This window comes from Schistocerca gregaria, chromosome 6 (assembly GCF_023897955.1).
Source record: "Schistocerca gregaria isolate iqSchGreg1 chromosome 6, iqSchGreg1.2, whole genome shotgun sequence".
NCBI lineage: Eukaryota > Metazoa > Arthropoda > Insecta > Orthoptera > Acrididae > Schistocerca > Schistocerca gregaria.
The window spans coordinates 431124855-431143839 of record NC_064925.1 but is presented as its reverse complement, the minus strand read 5'-3'; the positions used below and the strand labels follow the sequence as shown (position 1 = coordinate 431143839).

Genomic DNA, 18985 nt, shown 5'->3' with positions numbered 1-18985 from the left:
AGCGGTAGTGGACATGTAATGAGAGGAAATGCGAGAGTTAACAGCTGATGGTGCAACCAGACACATCAAACATTCAGGGCAGTGCATTTATGTGGGTTTTACTGTGCATTAATGATTGCATCTGACAAACTGCCACTGGCAGCAATATGTCAAAGCAATATTCAGTGACTATTATGAATTTGTACACCAACAAAATGAAGCTGAACAAGCTGGATTAGTGTATTAATACGTGCATTCCATATGTATCACAATATATAACAGTTGATCTTGTAAGTGTTGACGCTGAATGTATTGACTGAATACCAGTGCAAATGCCCCAGCAGGATTAATCCCTTAGCAGTGGCATTTTTTTCTTCAGATTATGTTCCAAAAATATTTGCTTTTATTAATGAAGATTCTGTAATGCCTGACATTACATACTGACATATAAATATAGTTTTAAAGTTAAAAATAACGAGTTACAAACTCTTCAAGATCACTAACAATAAAATGTCCTGAAACTTGAAGCCACTTTTTCAAAACAAAAAAAAAAAAAAAGGTTCAAATGGCTCTATACACTATGGGATTTAACATCTGAGGTCATCAGTCCCCTAGGCTTAGAACTACTTAAAGCTAACTAATCTAAGGACATCACAAACATCCATGCCCAGAGCAGGATTTGAACCTGGGACCGTAGCAGCAGCGGACTGAAGTGCCCAGAACCGCTTGGTCACAGCGGCCGGCGAAGCCACGTTTTAGTTTGTATGTGTCTATGAAGTCCAACCATGCATTTCATAGCTGTTTCCTGTGAACATTAATACATCCGCTGTGCTCCAGCCAGCTCCTCCAAGATTTCTCTTACCACTGGCCACTCAACTGACAAATTGTCACTTTTAGTTACTAATCTTCCTTTAATAGCGGCCTCTCGCTAACAGACAGGTACCCGACCGAACTCGTGACGAGCCTATGTTACACCAGTGATCATAGTGTCTATCGCCGCCACACTTTCAGTGAAAGACCGATCGCGAGGTACTTCGTAATCCTACATTTTTACTGTCGTCCTCACTGCTTCCAGATATCAAAGCTAGCATGAATTTGATATGAGTATGTCCTCAGACTGTATTTCATTAGTTGCTTGTTTTGAAGACAAATGCTGGTGCCTCAGCGTCCTCTGTTAGTCTCTTGCTTGGTAGCGTTCCTTCTGATCGGATGGATTACAGAAGTTTGTGTCATTTTATGATGTAATATTTGACTTAAATTAGAATGTTACGAATATTTACGTTAATATGAGGGGCGTTTGAAAAGTTCATGCAAAGTCCGAGAGATGGCACCACCAGCGCGTAGCGAGGTCATGTTTAGTTAGTAGCATCTTTGGAAAGAACGCACACCACGTTTCAGCCATATTGGTCTATTTCTTTGTGTTTGGCATTCGTGTGAATCGAGGAAGTCGAGTGATTGTCAAAAAATGAACGAAAAAGAATTCAGTGTGGTGATTAAACATTACTTTATGAAAGGCGAAACGCCTCAGGGGACCAAAGAGAAGCTTGATAAACATTACAGTGACTCTGCACCTTCGATTAGAACAGTTTATAAGTGTTTTCAAAATTTCCAGGTTGGCCATATGGGCACAATTGATGCTGAACGTTCTGGACGCCCTGTGGAGGTTATGGCACCAGACATCATTGATAAAATCCATGGTATGGTGATGATTGACAGAAGAGTTAAGGTGTGTGAGATTACTAGTGCTGTGGGAATCTCAAATGAATGGGTACATACTATTTTGCATAAACATTTGGACATGAGAAAGCTATCCGCAAGATAGGTTCCGCGATTGCTTACGTTTGACCAAAAACGGAATTGTGTGAAGTGTTGCAAGGATGCTTTGCAGCTGTTCAGGAAGAATCCGCAGGACTTTAAGCGTCGTTTCGTCGCTGTGGATGAAACATGGATACATTACTATACTCCTGAGACCAAACAACAATCTAAACAATGGGTTACCGAGGGACAATATGCACCAAAAATAGCGAAGATCAATCCCTCAGCCGGAAAGGTTATGGCGACTGTCTTTTGGGATTCGCAATGAATAATCCTCATCGACTATCTGGAAAAGGGTAAAACTATTACAGGTGAATATTATTCATCATTATTGGAATGCGTGAAAATCGAGCTGCAAGAAAAATGCCGGCGATTGGACTGCAAAAAAAGTCCTTTTCCATCACTACAGTGCACCAGCACACAACTCAGCAGTTGTGGTTGCAAAATTAATGGAAATAGCATTCCAAGTCCTTTCACATCCCCCCTATTCTTCAGACTTGGCGCCTTGGGACTACCATTTATTCCCCAATTTGAAGAAATGTCTGGCAGGACAAACATTTTATTCAAACGAGGAGGTGATTGCAGCAACTAATAGCTATTTTGCAGACTTGGACAATTCCTATTATTCGGAAGGGATCAACAAATTAGAACAGCGTTGGACGAAGTGTACAAGTCTAAAAGGAGACTATGTCGGAAAATAAATTTTTTTTACCCCAAACACGTAAGCAGTTTTTATTTTTACACCGACTTTTCAAACGCCCCTTGTAGTTTGTCATTTTCTCCATTTCTTCCCCTAATCTGATTTTTAAACACTTTTCATCAAATTATTCGGAGACATTCTTCTACGTCGGTCGTCTTAATACGACGATGCAGTTGATTGACTGCCATTTCGCGGCTTTAAGGGCATATTGCACTATCAACGTTGGAACCCATTTCCTCTCAGAAGTCCGATTCCTTTTTAGAGCACTATTTTAATACGTGCGCAAAACCGAGACAAAACTTTTAATTATCTTTTCACGGTCACACACCATTGTGTTAAAGATGGGCCGGCAATACAGGCTTCGACGAGTTTGACTGATTCCGTCAAAATTACGATCGCCCTTTCTCACTTTTATTTATCTTATCTTTCTTCTTCTTCTTTCTTGGCTCTACAGCTCATGATGAGCCTTGGCCTCTTCTACAATTTCCTTCCATCTCTATCGGTCCTTTGCCAATACTCTCCAGTTTCTATAGCCCATCTTCCTAAGATCTTCGATTACTCCATCTTCCCTTCTGGCTCTTGGTCGACCACGTCCTCTCTGCCCTCCTGGCTTTCCTTGTAATATTCTTTTTGGTACTTATGTATCATTCATGCGAGCCACATGTCCCGCCCACCTCAGTCTGGATGATTTCACTATCCTTCTGATTTGTTGGTCTTTGTATATGGTATACAACTCATGGTTGTATCTCCTCCTCCATCTTCCTCTTTCACAGATTGGGCCCATAATTCGTCTAAGTACCTTTCTTTCAAATGCATCCAGTGTTTCAATATCTTTAGTTGTTAATGTCCAGGCTTCAGAGGCATATGTAAGCACAGGTCGTATAAGTGATTTATACATAGTTAATTTCGTGGTACAAGTCAGGAGCCTTATAGATAGAAGTCTTGGTAGGGCAAAATAGGCTCTGTTGGCCAGTATTAATGTCTGCTTAATTTCAAAGTAGGTACCATTTAGATGTGTAACTGTCGAGCCCAGATACTTGAAATGTTCAACTCTCTCAAATGTATAATTGCCCATTGTTATTGCGTTTGGCATATTTTCTCTATGTGCTTTTCAGCTGCTATATATTTTGTTTTTTGTTCAGTAATAATTAACCCCATGTTCCTACTGCCTTGTTCAAGAGCTGTAAAATGTCTCTTCCATTGCTTTTTGGGTTCTTGCTATTATATCTGTCAGCTGCGTAGGCCAGTATCTGCACCGATTTATAGAAGATCGTTCCTCTGTTCCTTTACAGCCACTATTAAAAGAAATACGTACAGAGGAAGAGCGATTATAGCGTACAAGGTCCAAGTACGGGAAGCGTGTGTTCGGAGATGGACTCACCCTCGGTGGCGGTGGCGGCGTGCACGTGCGTGGGCGGCGTCTTGGGCCTGGTGTGGTGGTGCAGCGGTGACACCGGAGACTGGTGCATGGCGGGCGGCGCGGGCAGCGGCGACGTGGCGCCCTCCCTGGCGGCGGTGGGGGCGGTGGGGCCGGCGGGGGCGGCGGGGGCGGCGGCGGCGGCAGCGGAGGCGGGCGGCGGCTGCGGCGACACCTGCAGCAGGCGGGGCGGCAGCGGCAGCTCGGGCCGGTGGCCGGCGCCGCCCACGTCCAGGCTCTCGTCGTTCTTCGCCACGGGCTGTCGACATACAGCACCGCTCTCCGTCACTCGCCACTCGACAAAGCGACTCATACACCTGGCTGCTACATTCTTATATGACTGAGTACAACCGGGCTCTAGTTCAAAGTAGTGCGTGTTTTTACCTCGCAGTTAAAGCTTGGAATGTAATCGCGGAAAATGCCTTTGTGCGCAGCCGCAGAGACCGTTAAAAGGAGAATCGAGTTTCAAGATATCTGTTGTGAATAACTCCTTTAAGTACACTACTGGCCATTAAAATTGCTACACCACAAAGATGACGTGGTACGGACGTGAAATTTTACCGACAGGAAGAAGACGCTGTGATATGCAAATGATTAGCTTTTCAGAGCACTCACACAAGGTTGGCGCCGGTGGCGACACCTACAACGTGCTGACATGAAGAAAGTTTCCAACCGATTTCTCATACAAAAACAGCAGTTGATCGGCGTTGCCTGGTGAAACGTTGTTGTGATGCCTCGTGTAAGGAGGGGAAATGCGGACCATCGCGTCTCCGGCTTTGATGTAGGTCGGATTGTAGCCTATCGCGATTGCGGTTCATCGTATCGCGACATTGCTACTCGCGTTGGTCAGGATCCAATTACTGTTAGCAGAGTATGGAATCGGTGGGTTCAGGAGGGTAATACGCCGTGCTGGATCCCAACGGCCTCGTATCACTAGCAGTCGAGATGACAGGCATCTTATCCGCATGGCTGTTACGGATCGTGCAGCCACGTCTCGATCCCTGCGTCAACAGATGGGGACGTTTGCAAGACAACTACCTTCTGTACGAACAGTTCGACGACGTTTGCAGCAGCATGGACTATCAGCACGGAGACGATGGCTGCGGTTACCCTTGGCGCTGCATCACAGACAGGGTGCCCTCAACGACGAACCTGGGTTCACGAATGGCAAAACATCATTCGGATGAATACAGGTTCTGTTTCTAGCACATGATGGTCGCATCCGTGTTTGGCGACATGGCAGTGAACGCACAATGGAAGTTTGTTTTCGTCATCGCCATACTGGCGTATCACCTGGCGTGATGGTATGGGGTGCCACTGGTTACACGTCTCGGTCACCTCTTGTTCGCACTGACGGCACTTTCAACAATGGACGTCTCATTTCAAATGTGTTATGCCCCGTGGCTCTACCCTTCATTGCCGGAGTGAACTAGCGGTTCTAGGCGCTACAGTCTCGAACCACGCGACCACTACGGTCGCAGGTTCGAATCCTGCCTCGGGCATGGATGTGTGTGATGTCCTTAGGTTAGTTAGGTTCAAGCAGTTCTAAGTTCTAGGGGACTGATGACCTCAGATGTTAAGTCCCATAGTGCTCAGAGCCATTTGAACCATTTTTTCTACCCTTCATTCGATATCTGCGAAACCCTACATTTCAGCAGGATAACGCACGACCGCATGTTGCAGGTCCTGTACGAGCCTTTCTGGATACAGAAAATATTCGACTGCAGCCTTCCAGATCTCTCACCAACTGAAAACGTCTGCTCGTTGGTGGCCGAGCAACTGGCTTGTCACAGTATGCCAGTCACTACTCTTGATGAACTGTGGTATCGTGTTGAAGCTGCATGGGCAGCTGTACCTGTACACGCCAACTAAGCTCTGCTTGACTCAATGCCCAGGCGTACCAAGTCCGTTATTACTGTCCATAAATCTGCGAGAGTAGGACGAGGAGAAGAGATCTCTTCTGAACAGCACATTGCAAAGCATCCCAGATATGCTAAATAATGTTCATGTTTAGGGAGTTGAGTGGCCAGTGAAAGTGTTTAAACTCAGAAGAGTGTCTCTGGAGACACTCTGTAGCAATTCTGGACATGGGGGTGTCGCATTGTCCTTCTGGAATTGCCCAAGTCCTTCGGAATTTCCAATGGACATGAATGGATGCAGGTGATCAGACAGGATACGTATGTGTCACCTGTCAGAGTCGTATCTAGACGTATAAGGGGTCCCATATCACTCCAACTGCACGCGCCTCACACCATTACAGAGACTCCACTAGCTTGAACAATCCCCTGGTGACATGCAAGGTCCAAGGATTCATGAGGCTGCCTCCATACCCGTACACGTCCATCCTCTCGATACAATTTGAAACGAGACTCGTTCGACGAAGCAACATGTTTCCAGTCATCAACAGTCCAATGTCGGCATTCACGGGCCTAGGTGAGGTGTAAAGCTTTGTGTCGTGCAGTAATCAAGGGTAGACGGGAGAGCCTTCGGCTCCGAAAGCCCATATCGATGATGTTATGTAGAATGGTTAGCACGCTGGCCCAGAATTGAAATCTGCAGCAATTCAGGAAAGGGTTGCACTTCTGTCGTATTGAACGATTCTCTTCAGTCGTCGTTTGTCCCGTTCTTGTAGGGTCTTTCTCGGATCGCAGCGATGTCGGAGATTTGACGTTTTACCAGATTCCTGATATTCACGGTACGCTCATGAAATGGTGTACGGGGAAAATTCCCACTTCATCGATACTTTGGAGATGCTGTGTCCCATTACTTGTACGACGACTATACCATCACGTTCAAACTCACTTAAATCTTGATAACATGCCATTGTAGCAGCAGTAATCGGTCTAACAACTGCGCCAGACACTTGTTGTCTTAATACAGACGTTGCTGACCGCAGCGCCGTATTCTGCCCGTTTACATATCTCTGTATTTGAATACGCTTGCGTGTGACAATTTCTTTGGGGCTTCAGTGTAAAATGAACATGTATTAGCTTTTCACTTATATCATCAGATGTGCCATGATGATGTTTCCTCAGTTTTACAATTGCTGCCTAAGAATATAAGGTATCTCTAAACCATCTGAGCCCAAACGTAATTCCTAAATACCAATTTTACATAAGGGCATAATAATGTGTGAAAACAATCCACACTATGTACAAGGTGAAGATAAAATGGCGCACTTGGCGGTCGGCATGCAATTCCCATCCAGATGCAAGACTGAAGTTTATCCAGAAAATTTCCTTCCCCATCCCTGACACCATCCGAGCTTGTGCTCCGTCTCTAATGACCTTGATGTCGATTGGATGTTAAACCCAATCTTCCCTCCTTCCTTTCTTTACTTGCACGTAGAGCGGCTTCTCGATGGAGTACGCAAACGATGAGTACGTCGATACGCTTCTGGTGCTGAATGCATACCATAACCAAGCTGCTGTTGTTCGTGCGTATGCTTCACGGTACCCCCAAAGGCGCCATCCCAATAAGAATGCTTTTCGTCGCCTGGAGCAACGCCTTCGGGAAACCGATCGTCTTCATCCACAAGTACTGGAAAGGTGTCGTCCAAGGACTGGTCGTACTCCACAAAAAAAGAATGCGATTCTTAAAACCGGTCACCAATCGTCTCGGCGAATTACCCGTGATGTTGCAAGGCAATTCCAGATATCTCAATGATTGACTTTTGAAGTGTTGTACGATTAAGAGCAGCACCTATTTCATTACACGTTAAATCATTACCACAAGCCAGAAGACCGCATTCGACGAGTACAGTATTGTGAATGGCTTTTGCTCTAAGTGGAAGATAACGAAGATTTTATAAATAACGTGATGTGAACAAACGAATGTAGCTTCAGTCGTGAAGGTATTTTCAACCTCCACAACAGCTATTATTGGTCGGAACATAACCCACATGTCACCTGTGAACGTGGCTTTCGGGCACGCTTTGATATAAACCCGTGGGCTAGAATCGTGGGAAGTGTGCTTTTGGGCCCTTACCTATTTCCGGACAAGTTGAAGGCGCCCCTGTATTGCACTTTCCTTTGCAATACTTTGCTTGACGTATTAGAAAACTTGTCGCTTAGTGTTCACAGACAGCTATGGTTTCAGCATGATGATGCAACGCCACAATTTGGAATGAATGTGCGTAACTGTTTATATGAAGCGTTTTCTGGGAAATTAATTGGTTGTGGGGGTCCAATGTTCTGGCCATCACGATCCACACATTCCTCCACTAGGTGTTTATTTGTGGAAACAATTAAAGGAACAAATTTATAGTAACCCACCCATTGATGTACACGACCTAACAGATCGCGTGCATGCTGCTTTGGCAATGGTGGATGCAAGTGTGTTGCATAGGGTCCAGAAAGTATGATCTAGTGACAGGCGAATTGTTTTAAAATGCAAGGTGGTCGCTTTGCACATCTTCTCTAGAGTGAACGTTGCTTGTACGTGTACGTTCCGGCTCTGTGAAGATAAACCTGGACACCAAACATACAGAATGAAGTTCTTGTGTGGCGCATAATGTGCAATTTAGTGAATCCTACCTATTTTTTGTATCTCGTTGGATACATACGATGTTAATGTGTTGAGTATTATTTTCTGTTGGCTTTTTTTATGCCACTGACGAAACAAAGTGGTCGTATGAATCTGTAAGTTCATGTTATGTCTTAGTGTTTAAATAAAGATAACAAAAACAGAAAGAAGTACACAAGACATCGAATTGTGGAGATACAAACTGGATACAGTTTGATCCTGTAACTGAAAAAAAGAGATTGACGCAAATGCGACTCGAATACCGTCGAGTCTGCATATCCGTTTCCTACGGCGTTGCCTTGTCTCACATTTTCTTAAAATATTTTTTTAAGCACTCTTACCTTCCTAGCGCCCAAAAGGGAGAGGGGAGGGGTGGCGGCAAATTGCGCAGGGTTGCAACCCATGGCGTGGCCACCATGTCCCGTTCCCTCCGCCCAGGAACCAAGAAAAATGTAATGATCTTGGAGTAGAGGTACAAAGAACATCTACATCTACATCTACATTGATATTCCGCAAGCCAACCAACGGTGTGTGGTCAGAGGGCACTTTACGTGCCACTGTCATTACCTCCCTTTCCTGTTCCAGTCGCGTATGGTTCGCGGGTAGAACGACTGCCGGAAAGCCTCCGTGCGCGCTCGAATCTCTCTAATTTTATATTCGTGATCTCCTCGGGAGGTATAAGTAGGGGGAAGCAATATATACGATACCACATCCAGAAACGCACCCTCTCGAAACCTGGCGAGCAAGCTACACCGCGATGCAGAGCGCCTCTCTTGCAGAGTCTGCCACTTGAGTTTGCTAAACATCTCCGTAACGCTATCACGGTTACCAAATAACCCTGTGACGAAACGCGGCGCTCTTCTTTGGATCTTCTGTATCTCCTCCGTCAACCCGATCTGGTACGGATCCCACACTGAAGAGCAATACTCAAGTATAGGTCGAACGAGTGTTTCGTAAGCCACCTCCTTTGTTGATGGACTACATTTTCTAAGGACTCTCCCAATGAATCTCAACCTGGTACCCGCCTTACCAATAATTAATTTTATATGATCATTCCACTTCAAATCGTTCCGCACGCATACTCCCAGATATTTTACAGAAGTAACTGCTACCAGTGTTTGTTCCGCTATCATATAATCATACAATAAAGGATCCTTCTTTCTATGTATTCGCAATACATTACATTTGTCTATGTTAAGGGTCAGTTGCCACTCCCAGCATCAAGTGCCTATTCGCTGCAGATCTTCCTGCATTTCGCTGCAATTTTATAAAGCTGCAACTTCTCTGTATACAACAGCATCATCCGTGAAATGCCGCATTGAACTTCCGACATATCTACTATGTATCAATAACTTATTTATTTATTTTCCTTTTCCCTTCTTTCTTTTTTTGTAAATTATTATTAATACCTTCGAGAATGCCAGGAAACCGGCGTCGCAAGGAAGAGGGATCGGCACGTTGCGAGATTCGGTGAGACTATCGACGCACAGTTTTGCGAAGAGCATTCCAATGGACAGAGAATAACCTATTCTAAGAGCGGACAAGGCGTAGATGAACTCCTCACTGCAGTAACACTTTAACTCTGAGATGTGTTACGAAAGACACTACAACGAAAGTTGGAGAAAAATGGTCTGTATTTGAGATTGCACACAACTGCACAATGTCGTTCATTAAGGAAGTGTAAAAAGTCAAGGATATTTTTCTCGCCATCAGCAAGCAAGTAGTGAACTGCGTTTCCACGAATCTACTTCACGGAGATTGTCTTCGCTTGCGGGAAGTATCTCGAGTGAGGGAAGAGGAGCATAAGAGGAGGCATGTGATGAGGTGTCGTACGGGTAATTAAGGCCAGCATCTGTCGCACCAAGAACTAGACACCTCTCGCCGATCCTCACAGCAGGCGACGCCCGTCCGTGTCCAAAACATCACTGGTGACAGACAACTGCGAGATGAATCCCGTGAAGCCAAAAAACCGCCTTCCTGGAGGTCAAGCGAGTTGGTAATATTGCAGTACGGATTTGGCTCACCTCGAAGAAAAAATGGCGGAAGTAAAAGAAGGGCGGCGAACGTCCGAAAGCTGGACAGATGCTGAGAGACAGCGTGGTGCAAGGGCCTCCAGCAATAGACTGGTAAGGCACGTAGTAAAACGGCGCGCCGCAGCGCCATGTGAGAGCTGACGAAAAGGGCTATGGTTGTGTCCCTGTTGTGCCCTGGTGCGTGAAGTGGAAGTTGTCTTTTCGGTGGGTCAATTGAGTTGTCGCCAGATCGTGAATGGTTGGCCAGACTGCCTGTCTCACCTAAGCGAGCGTTAGTGTTTGAATTACAGGCCGACCTTCGAACATCTGGGCACCCTTGCGTGGACTGCTTTATTTTTTAAATTTGTTCTTGATTGTTGGTACTTGTATGCCTTCTATCAGGTTTTGTGTTTTAAATTAGTTCATTTTCTCTTAAGGCCTACAGCCTAGTTTAAAGTACTGTTTCGCGTAAGCCCTTTGGCATTTAAAATTCTTTTTTGAATTTTTAAGTCTCTGGCCTTCAGTCGATTTGAATTTAACTTGTTTACTTCAACCTATTGAATTTTTAAGTTCTCGGCCTTCAGCAAGTTTGAGTTTCAGTTGTTTGTTCTTAAGGCTTTCAGCTTAAATTAAAGAATCGTTCCACGTAAGGACTTTGTTATTTAAAAAAATTAATGTTTTTGAGTTTTAAGTGTTCGGCATTCAGCCGATTTGAATTTAACTTGTTTACTTCAGCCTAAATGAAAAACTGTTTTAAGATAAGGCTTGCCTTCTAAATTTCTGATTTTGTTTGCGTTTTAAGTTATTGGCCTTCAGCCGTTTTAAAATTAAAGTGGCTTTCAGCCGGTAATTAAGTCCCAAAGATTAAAGCTGTGTGTTTAAAAAATTTTATTGGGCTCTTGTAATGTTTGATCGAATAATAAAGTTGTATGTTCGAGTGTAACTGACAGCCCCTTATTTTGGCCCCTTTATTCTATCTGTCCTTTTCTGCGGGTTGAGCAGGGCATTTCACAGGTAGTCGTGATCAACCCAATCGAATGCCTAGCTGAAATCAAGAGCTGCCAAACGTCCAGGCATACGACGAGCGTGAGCAAGTGAAATTATGCCCAGATAGTGACAGAGAGAAGTGTGGATGTTATTGGCACCTCCCAAAGAAGTTTGTTCAGGGTAAACCACATACCAGGCTGTCTTAAATAGACAGCAACACGCAGACAACAGCTGGGTAAAAATCTTTGTGTCGCCTTGGGTATCTAAGCGCCGTCATCATCACTCGTAAGAAATTAATCAAAGTTATCTGATGGTGGCGCTGTTACGCTATCACATGATACGTAGATGGACACTCCTGCTCTAACCCGTCGCGTGTGTACGCCCTGACCATAGCTGCTTCAAGATGACGGCGAGAGAGGGATGTGAACTGCGTCTTGGCATGATTCGCTGCCTCCTGTCATATTTTAGGAGAATGGTGAAATACAAATCCTGGGCTCGTCACCGACACGTCGCGACCTCCCTTCCATAACCAATCAAGGCCTTGCGGAGGGCAGGCTTTGCACAGAGTACCCACCATGACAGAGCAGACTGATATGCCATCGGCGACAAGTTATCCACGTGGTCTCGATGACTGGCAGGCACTTAGGTGAAGCAAAGTGGATTGTGTTCAGTTTCCATGATCCACGGCCGCACCACACCCTTTGGCGGCTGAGATTGATGGTAAAGATACAGGCGTCATGGCCAGAGAACGCAATGGGTCAGACTTCAGCAGCCTGCACCCCACTGACAATTTCGTAGGAGATGTAAACGCGATCTAGGCATCTGGAAGAATGCCTTGTGAAATGTGTAAACCCTGGAAAGTCACCATGAATATGCTCCCAAGAATACACAAGGTTGAGGTGCTGAAGAATTGTCGCTAGGGCCGCGCACGTAGAGTGACGTTGGTCTTTGGGTGCCGGGATGGACTTGAAATCGCCTCCCTTTGATCAATGCAACCTGCCGACCTAGGAAAAGAGGCATGACTGACAGGAAAGTGGAACTTTCGTGGTGGTGACCCGAACCAGAAGGTGCATAGATGTTGATGATCCTGACACTGCTAAATGTGAGAGCCATACCTCTGGCATCAGGGGGATAGGCAACTGTATCAGTGAGTAAAGCCAGTCTGTGGCCTACACGAATGGTATTGACACTGATCTGTGCGACAGGTTGGAAACGCTGCCATCGTCAGAGGGACAGGCGATTCAAACACACGGGAAGCACAGGAATTTTCCTGTGGGCTCCCACGGAAGCGCACACCACTGCGACGGAAAGGGAGCCGAACCCATCAAGGAGGGTCCATCGCTCTGTACGCCCAGCATCCAGGAGACAGACGTCTCACTGGGCCAGTTCAGTGGAACACTACCAGTGGTGCGCCCACACTGAAAGGGAGGCAACTGTATCAGGCGCAGGCGGGGAAGGTCGGTGTCCTTAGGTGGTTGCTGACTGGAGATGGAAGCAGGGAAAGATATCATGTCGCCAGGTGTCAGAGGACATCGCATCATCAGTAGAAGGGTCGCCATACTGTGCACGCATCCGATGGAGACAGTCATCAGAAGGGGTATGGCGTCGTCTTTTTCGTTTCCTCAGCAGCCGTTGCTTCCTATCATGTCGTTCCGTGTCGGAGAGCGGGCGGCTATCGTTCGACATATGGCCAGACGGCACAAAAGCAGAGGTCGGTACAGCTCCATGATTAACAACCATGTGGCCGGGCGAACGGCTTACGTCTGCTTGACAGTCATCGTCCGTTGGCACTGCCTCTTGCGGCATGTAGCAGAGACAGGCAAAACGTCGATTGCGTTGTCGAGAGAAGTCTACGCCGGTGCCAACTGATTCAGAGCGGGCTGAGCAGACTGCACCGTCGCGGATGCGTAACACAGAGGTAACACAGTGGAGGCTGCAGGAAGAGCGACATCTCGGATCGACGTCTGAACAAGTCTACGTCGGAGACATTTAGAATAGGCATGGCCTTCCTCGCCACAACCTGAACAAATGCGCTGCTGGCCATCGTACTTACGACAGCTCTGCAATTGGCAATTACAAGCAGGATGGCACGTGCTTCCTCACTTCAATTTTTATCTGGCGAACACCACTGAGGACACAGTATGTTTCGAACGTCTTCCACTTTTCAGTAACGTCCAGAATGAGATTTTCACTTTGCAGCGGAGTGTACGCTAATATGAAACTTCCTGGCATATTAAAACAGTGTGCCGGCCCGAGACTCGAACTCGGGACGATTGCCTTCCGCGGGCAAGTGCTCTACATCCCGCAGGCTGTGGCTAAGCCATGTCTCCGCAGTATCCTTTCTTTCAGGAGTGCTAGTTCTGCAGGGGTCGCAGGAGGGCTTCTGTAAAGTTTGGAAGGTAGGAGACGAGATACCGGCAGAAGTAAAGCTGTGAGTGCGGGGCGTGAGTCGTGCTTGGGTAGCTGAGATGGTAGAGCACTTGCCCGCGAAAGGCAAAGGCCCCGAGTTCGAGTCTCGGTCCGGGACACAGTTCTAATCTGCCAGGAAGTTTCATTTCAGTAACATGACTGACGAAGTTGCCGTGAGGTTTAAATGACAGCTCCTGTATGGCCGTTAGAGTATCAGAACTTGAGATCGTTAAAGGCGCCGCACGATGTCGGCGCGAAGCTCGTAATTCGTCAGCTTCATGTACACAATTGTACTAACGATCGAAAAATGAATTTCGAGAAAGTTTTGCGGCGGGAGACGCATATCTTCTCGTATAAAACGTTCAACTTCATACTCACTGGGCCGTTCATGACCCAAAGGAAACAATTTAATCGTGGCTTGGCGATAGGAATACGCCACAATGGTCAGTGAATTGGGACTCTGAGACGAGGAGCCACGTGGAAGTAAACACGCGCGCGTGCGCTCGCAAACAGCATAACAGGCGAGACGCAAATAAGGCGTGTTCGCCTCATCACTACCGAAAGTAGACCGAGCTAACAGGACAGCTGGAACATGGCACTGTTCTTGGCCACCCTGCACGCAACTACAGCGTTGCCAGAGCTTTGCTTTGTAAATCGCATTTCTATTAAAACTACTGGCGGGACTAGGCTTTGCTAACTATACTTTTGGCTTGAATTGGGACGAGGAGGTGCATGCTGAGCGCCAACTGCAACATTTTTTCTTCATACGTTTTAACAAACAGCATTCAGTGAAGCAGCATCCGTGAGCCTACTTAAGTTGGACGTGGAACCTAACAGCATGCAAAGAAAGTTGCTTGTTATCAATGTCTTGTGCGGTCGTAATTCATTATTTCGTTCCAGATACAGCTTGACTATTTGTGGACAGTGAAGCGAAGCCACAAGTTTCAACAAGATGGCGGTTGTGCAGTGTGACACGCTCTAGGGGCCGGCAGCGGTGGTCTCGCGGTTCTAGGCGCGCAGTCCGGAACCGTGCGACTGCTACGGTAGCAGGTTCGAATACTGCCTCGGGCATGGTTGTGTGTGATGTCCTTAGGTTAGTTAGGTTTAAGTAGTTCTAAGTTCTAGGGGACTTATGACCACAGCAGTTGAGTCCCATAGTGCTCAGAGCCATTTTTGAACGCTCTAGGGTCTTAATGCAAAGAATGATACGGTACATGTTAGAATATATCAGAAAGCAGTTGGTTGATAACCAGATGTACGGTAACCGTACAGAAAGAAAGCAGCTCGCAACCCCACATGGATACACAGTCCTACAAATACAAAATTCAGATTTACGGCAAGTAAGGGATACATCATGTTCTCATTTCGCCCTTTTTGAATACACCAAAACTATTTTGTACTTCAGAAGAGGGTAACATCTTTGAATTGCAGCATGTACAAGCTAAAAGATAATGTACGGCACTATAATTAGCTTCCATTCAATTGAGCATGGGCGATCTATGAGTTTCCATTTCATTACGCGCAAGCACATGGCCCCTCTGTTCTTACTCACTCGCAGTCGAGTGTAGCTCATATCATGTCACCACTATCAATAACCTTCACAGCGGCAAGGAAACTGAAATGGCCTCATCCAATTCTTTATACAGAGTGAAAAGTATTTAAACCGACAAACTCTGGGAGGTTGTAGAGGACATCAAAACAAATATTTTTCCCTAATGTCATTTTTTCCTATGAGGTGTACTTAAACCGGTAGAGGAAGATTTCTCTGGCAGCAAAGTGGTTAAACCAACAATCACTTTTCCATTTTTGTATGACCAAGAGACAACACATTAACAAAACCCAATTTCAATTACAGTAGATTTTCAAAAACGCCTCCATTGATACGTAAACAAAAGTTACACCGTCGGATCATGTTCTGTCTGAAACGGGCAAAAACCCCAGGAGTATCCTGAATTGTTCCTGCTGCTGCTACTATCCGGGCAACCAGATCCTGTTCTGTTGCAACAGCAGTTGCGTAAACAAGGTTGCGCATCTCTCCCCACACAAAAAAAAAAAAATCCAGAAGGGACATATCTGGGGATTGAGCAATCCATGGTACAGGACCACCTCTGCCGATCTACGTTTCCGGGAACCGTCGGTCCAGGAATCGACGCACACGACGACTGAAATGTGCCGGCGCCCCGTCATGTTGGAACCACATGCGCTGTCTTGTAGGGAACGGGACGTCTTCCAGCAATACTGGCAATGCTCTGGGGAGAAAATTGTAATAGTTCCTGACATTTAATGGCCTAGGTAGCAGATACGGCCCAATTAAACAGTCCCCACCAACACCGATCCACACATTAACGAAGAACCGCACTTGATGAGCACTAGTAACTGTGGCATGTGGGTTATCCTCACTCCAAACATGCGAAATGTGCGTGTTGAAGACTCCATCACGCCCGAACGTTGCTTCATCGGTAAACAATACAGAGGATGGAAATATAGGATGCGTTTCACATTGTTCCAGGTACCACTGCGAAAACTGTGTCCTGGAGGGATAATCAACTGGTTCCATGTTGTGGACACGCTGTAAGTGAAATAGACGGAAGAACTGCTTTCGAAGGACTGTTCTTACATTCGTCTGATTCGTCCCCATGTTACGTGCAGTTACACGAGTGCTGATTGAAGGATCCCGCTCCACATGCCGCAAGACAGCTTCCTCAAATTGCAGCGTTCTTACCGTGCGACGGCGTCCCTGTGCAGGTAATCTGCTAAATGACCCAGTCTCACGTAGACGTTGGTACACTGCAGCAAAGGTCGTATGATGTGGGATACGGCGATGAGAATATTGTTGTTGATAAACCCGCTGTGCAGCTCGTCCGTTGTGATGCGGTACGTAGAACGCACCAACCATATCAGTGTACTCACTCCAGGTGTATCGCTCCATTAGTAAACAGAGACAATGCACTACTACACTGGTGGACAGCAGTTGCCAACAACTGAAGGGCGTAATACGCCCCCTAACAACTGAAGACCGTAATACGGCCTCCACCGGTTTAAATAACGCTCATAGAAAAAAATGAGATTAGGGAAAAATATTTGTTTTGATGTCCCCTACAACCTCCCAGAGTTTGCCGGTTTAAATACTTTTCACCCTGTATATTGTAGAATATCTGCATCGGCATTCACCTCCACCAGAAGCAGTCTTATCTCCATACACGGCTTTATCAACTAGCATCAAACAGAACCCGCAACAGAACATAAGACTAAACTACCCATATAGTGACGAATACTTTTAAAACGAGAAGGATCTCATGGTCTGCAATCCACGAGAAATTCCCATTGGTCAAAAACAAAGTGACTCTCCAAAGGCATAAAATTGTTTCAGTGACCTACCTTAAGGTATACATTAATCTCCTATTTCATATTGATGGCTGTTCTATGTTGCGACACTTCCATAACTCGAGCAAATCAAAAATTTATTGCACCTACTGTATTCAAGCGACTCACAGACTATAAAGACTATAAGACAAAAATTATCAGATCAAACCACAAAAATTCCTGTTAAAGTCAGTTGACAATATTCCTGAAAAACTGAAGAATCTGATCGAAAACGCTATCATCACTGCGGGATTCGTTCTGTAAAAGCAATTTGTACCATTTTGCTGATCATAATAAATCTTCAAACTTACTGGCAGATTAAAAATTTGCCGGACTGTGACTCTAACCAGGGCACTTCCACGGGCAAGCTACCAAAGCCGATTTAGGGCTGTTCCTCACAGCTTTACTTCCGCCAGTATCAATTTCCTAGCTTCCAGAGTTGTTCCTACAAAACGATTTACTCATTTTGGGAAATATTAGAAATTTTCAAAAGACACTTACTTTTTGCAAGCGTTATTATGTATATCGGAGGGTGTTTCTGGTACAAATATCGTTTTCCCCCTCATCTGTTCCATTCGCGAATAGTGCGTGCGAAGAATGACTTTAGGTAAGCCTCCGTATCAGCTATAGCTTCTCTCATTTACTTAGTGATCATTTGTGGGAGGAAACATTATGTTGCCCGACTATCTTTGGAACATACACTCTCCGACTTTTAACAGCAAACTTATTCATGACGTGCAATGTTTCTCTTGAAGTGTTTCCAACGGAGTTTAACGATCACCGCTATAACACTACTGCCATTTCCAAAAGAATCCGTGACGGAATATTCTGGTCTTCTTTCGATCTTCTGTCTCTTTTCTGCTGGACGGGCAAAATAAAACTAACCTGGAAAATATTTGGCTCTGAGCACTATGGGACTCAACATCTTAGGTCATAAGTCCCCTAGAACTTAGAACTACTTAAACCTAACTAACCTAAGGACATCACACACACCCATGCCCGAGGCAGGATTCGAACCTGCGACCGTAGCAGCCTCGCGGTTCCGAACTGAAGCGCCTAGAAACGCTCGGCCACAGCGGTCTGGTATCTGGTTTTCCAAAAAGTAGTTTTATGTACTCATTCAATATTAGGTTGCTCCAAACGGTTACTCTTAGGTTCCGTATGGTTGTTTCTGTTTCCAGTGATATCGTCAATAGTGGAATCGAACAGTAATAGGTGAAAGTTAATGGGAATCGATGCGCATCGACGCGCGAAGCATACTCCTACCACCGCCACAGATCTTGCCGAAAACCCTACACAATTCTAGTTCTAAGTAAAATCGTTACATGGGTCGATGGCTTCTGTTCAGTCATTCGTAGACTAGTCTGGTGTGGCAATAAAAAGAAAGTAAAACGAAAGCTGAAGTTTTAAATATAGCTTTTACGAACTCATTAATGCAGGACGTCATACAGAAGATCCTTTAACCGACGCACAAATTTCCGTATGGAAAACAGAGAAATAGGTATCGTTGTTGTTGAAAAGCAGCTGAAAGAGTTAAAAACAAATAAATCATCAATTCGGCTTTATGGGGAGTACTCATCGGTGTTGGCCCCTTACTTAGGTACATTTATCACCAGTCTCACACCGAGTGGAAAAACCCAAGCGATTGGAAAAAAGCGCAAGTGTCTCCCCTGTATAAGAAGCGTAAATGAACGGACCCGCAGTATTACATACCAATATCCTTAATGCTGGCTTGCTGCAGAATTGTTGAGCATATTCAAAGTTCGAATAAAATAAATT

At 45.5% G+C, this 18985-nt stretch overlaps 1 protein-coding gene across 2 annotated transcripts in view; it reads right to left on the bottom strand.

Moving 5' to 3' along the window:
* The window catches only part of LOC126278026 (centrosomal protein of 104 kDa), a 400804-nt gene that overhangs the window by 136957 nt on the left and 244862 nt on the right, over positions 1–18985 (bottom strand). For both annotated transcript variants that reach the window (XM_049977752.1, XM_049977754.1), the window contains exon 6: positions 3876–4170. In XM_049977752.1, coding sequence (XP_049833709.1) covers positions 3876–4170 — 295 coding nt within the window. The remainder of the gene's footprint in view (positions 1–3875; positions 4171–18985) is intronic.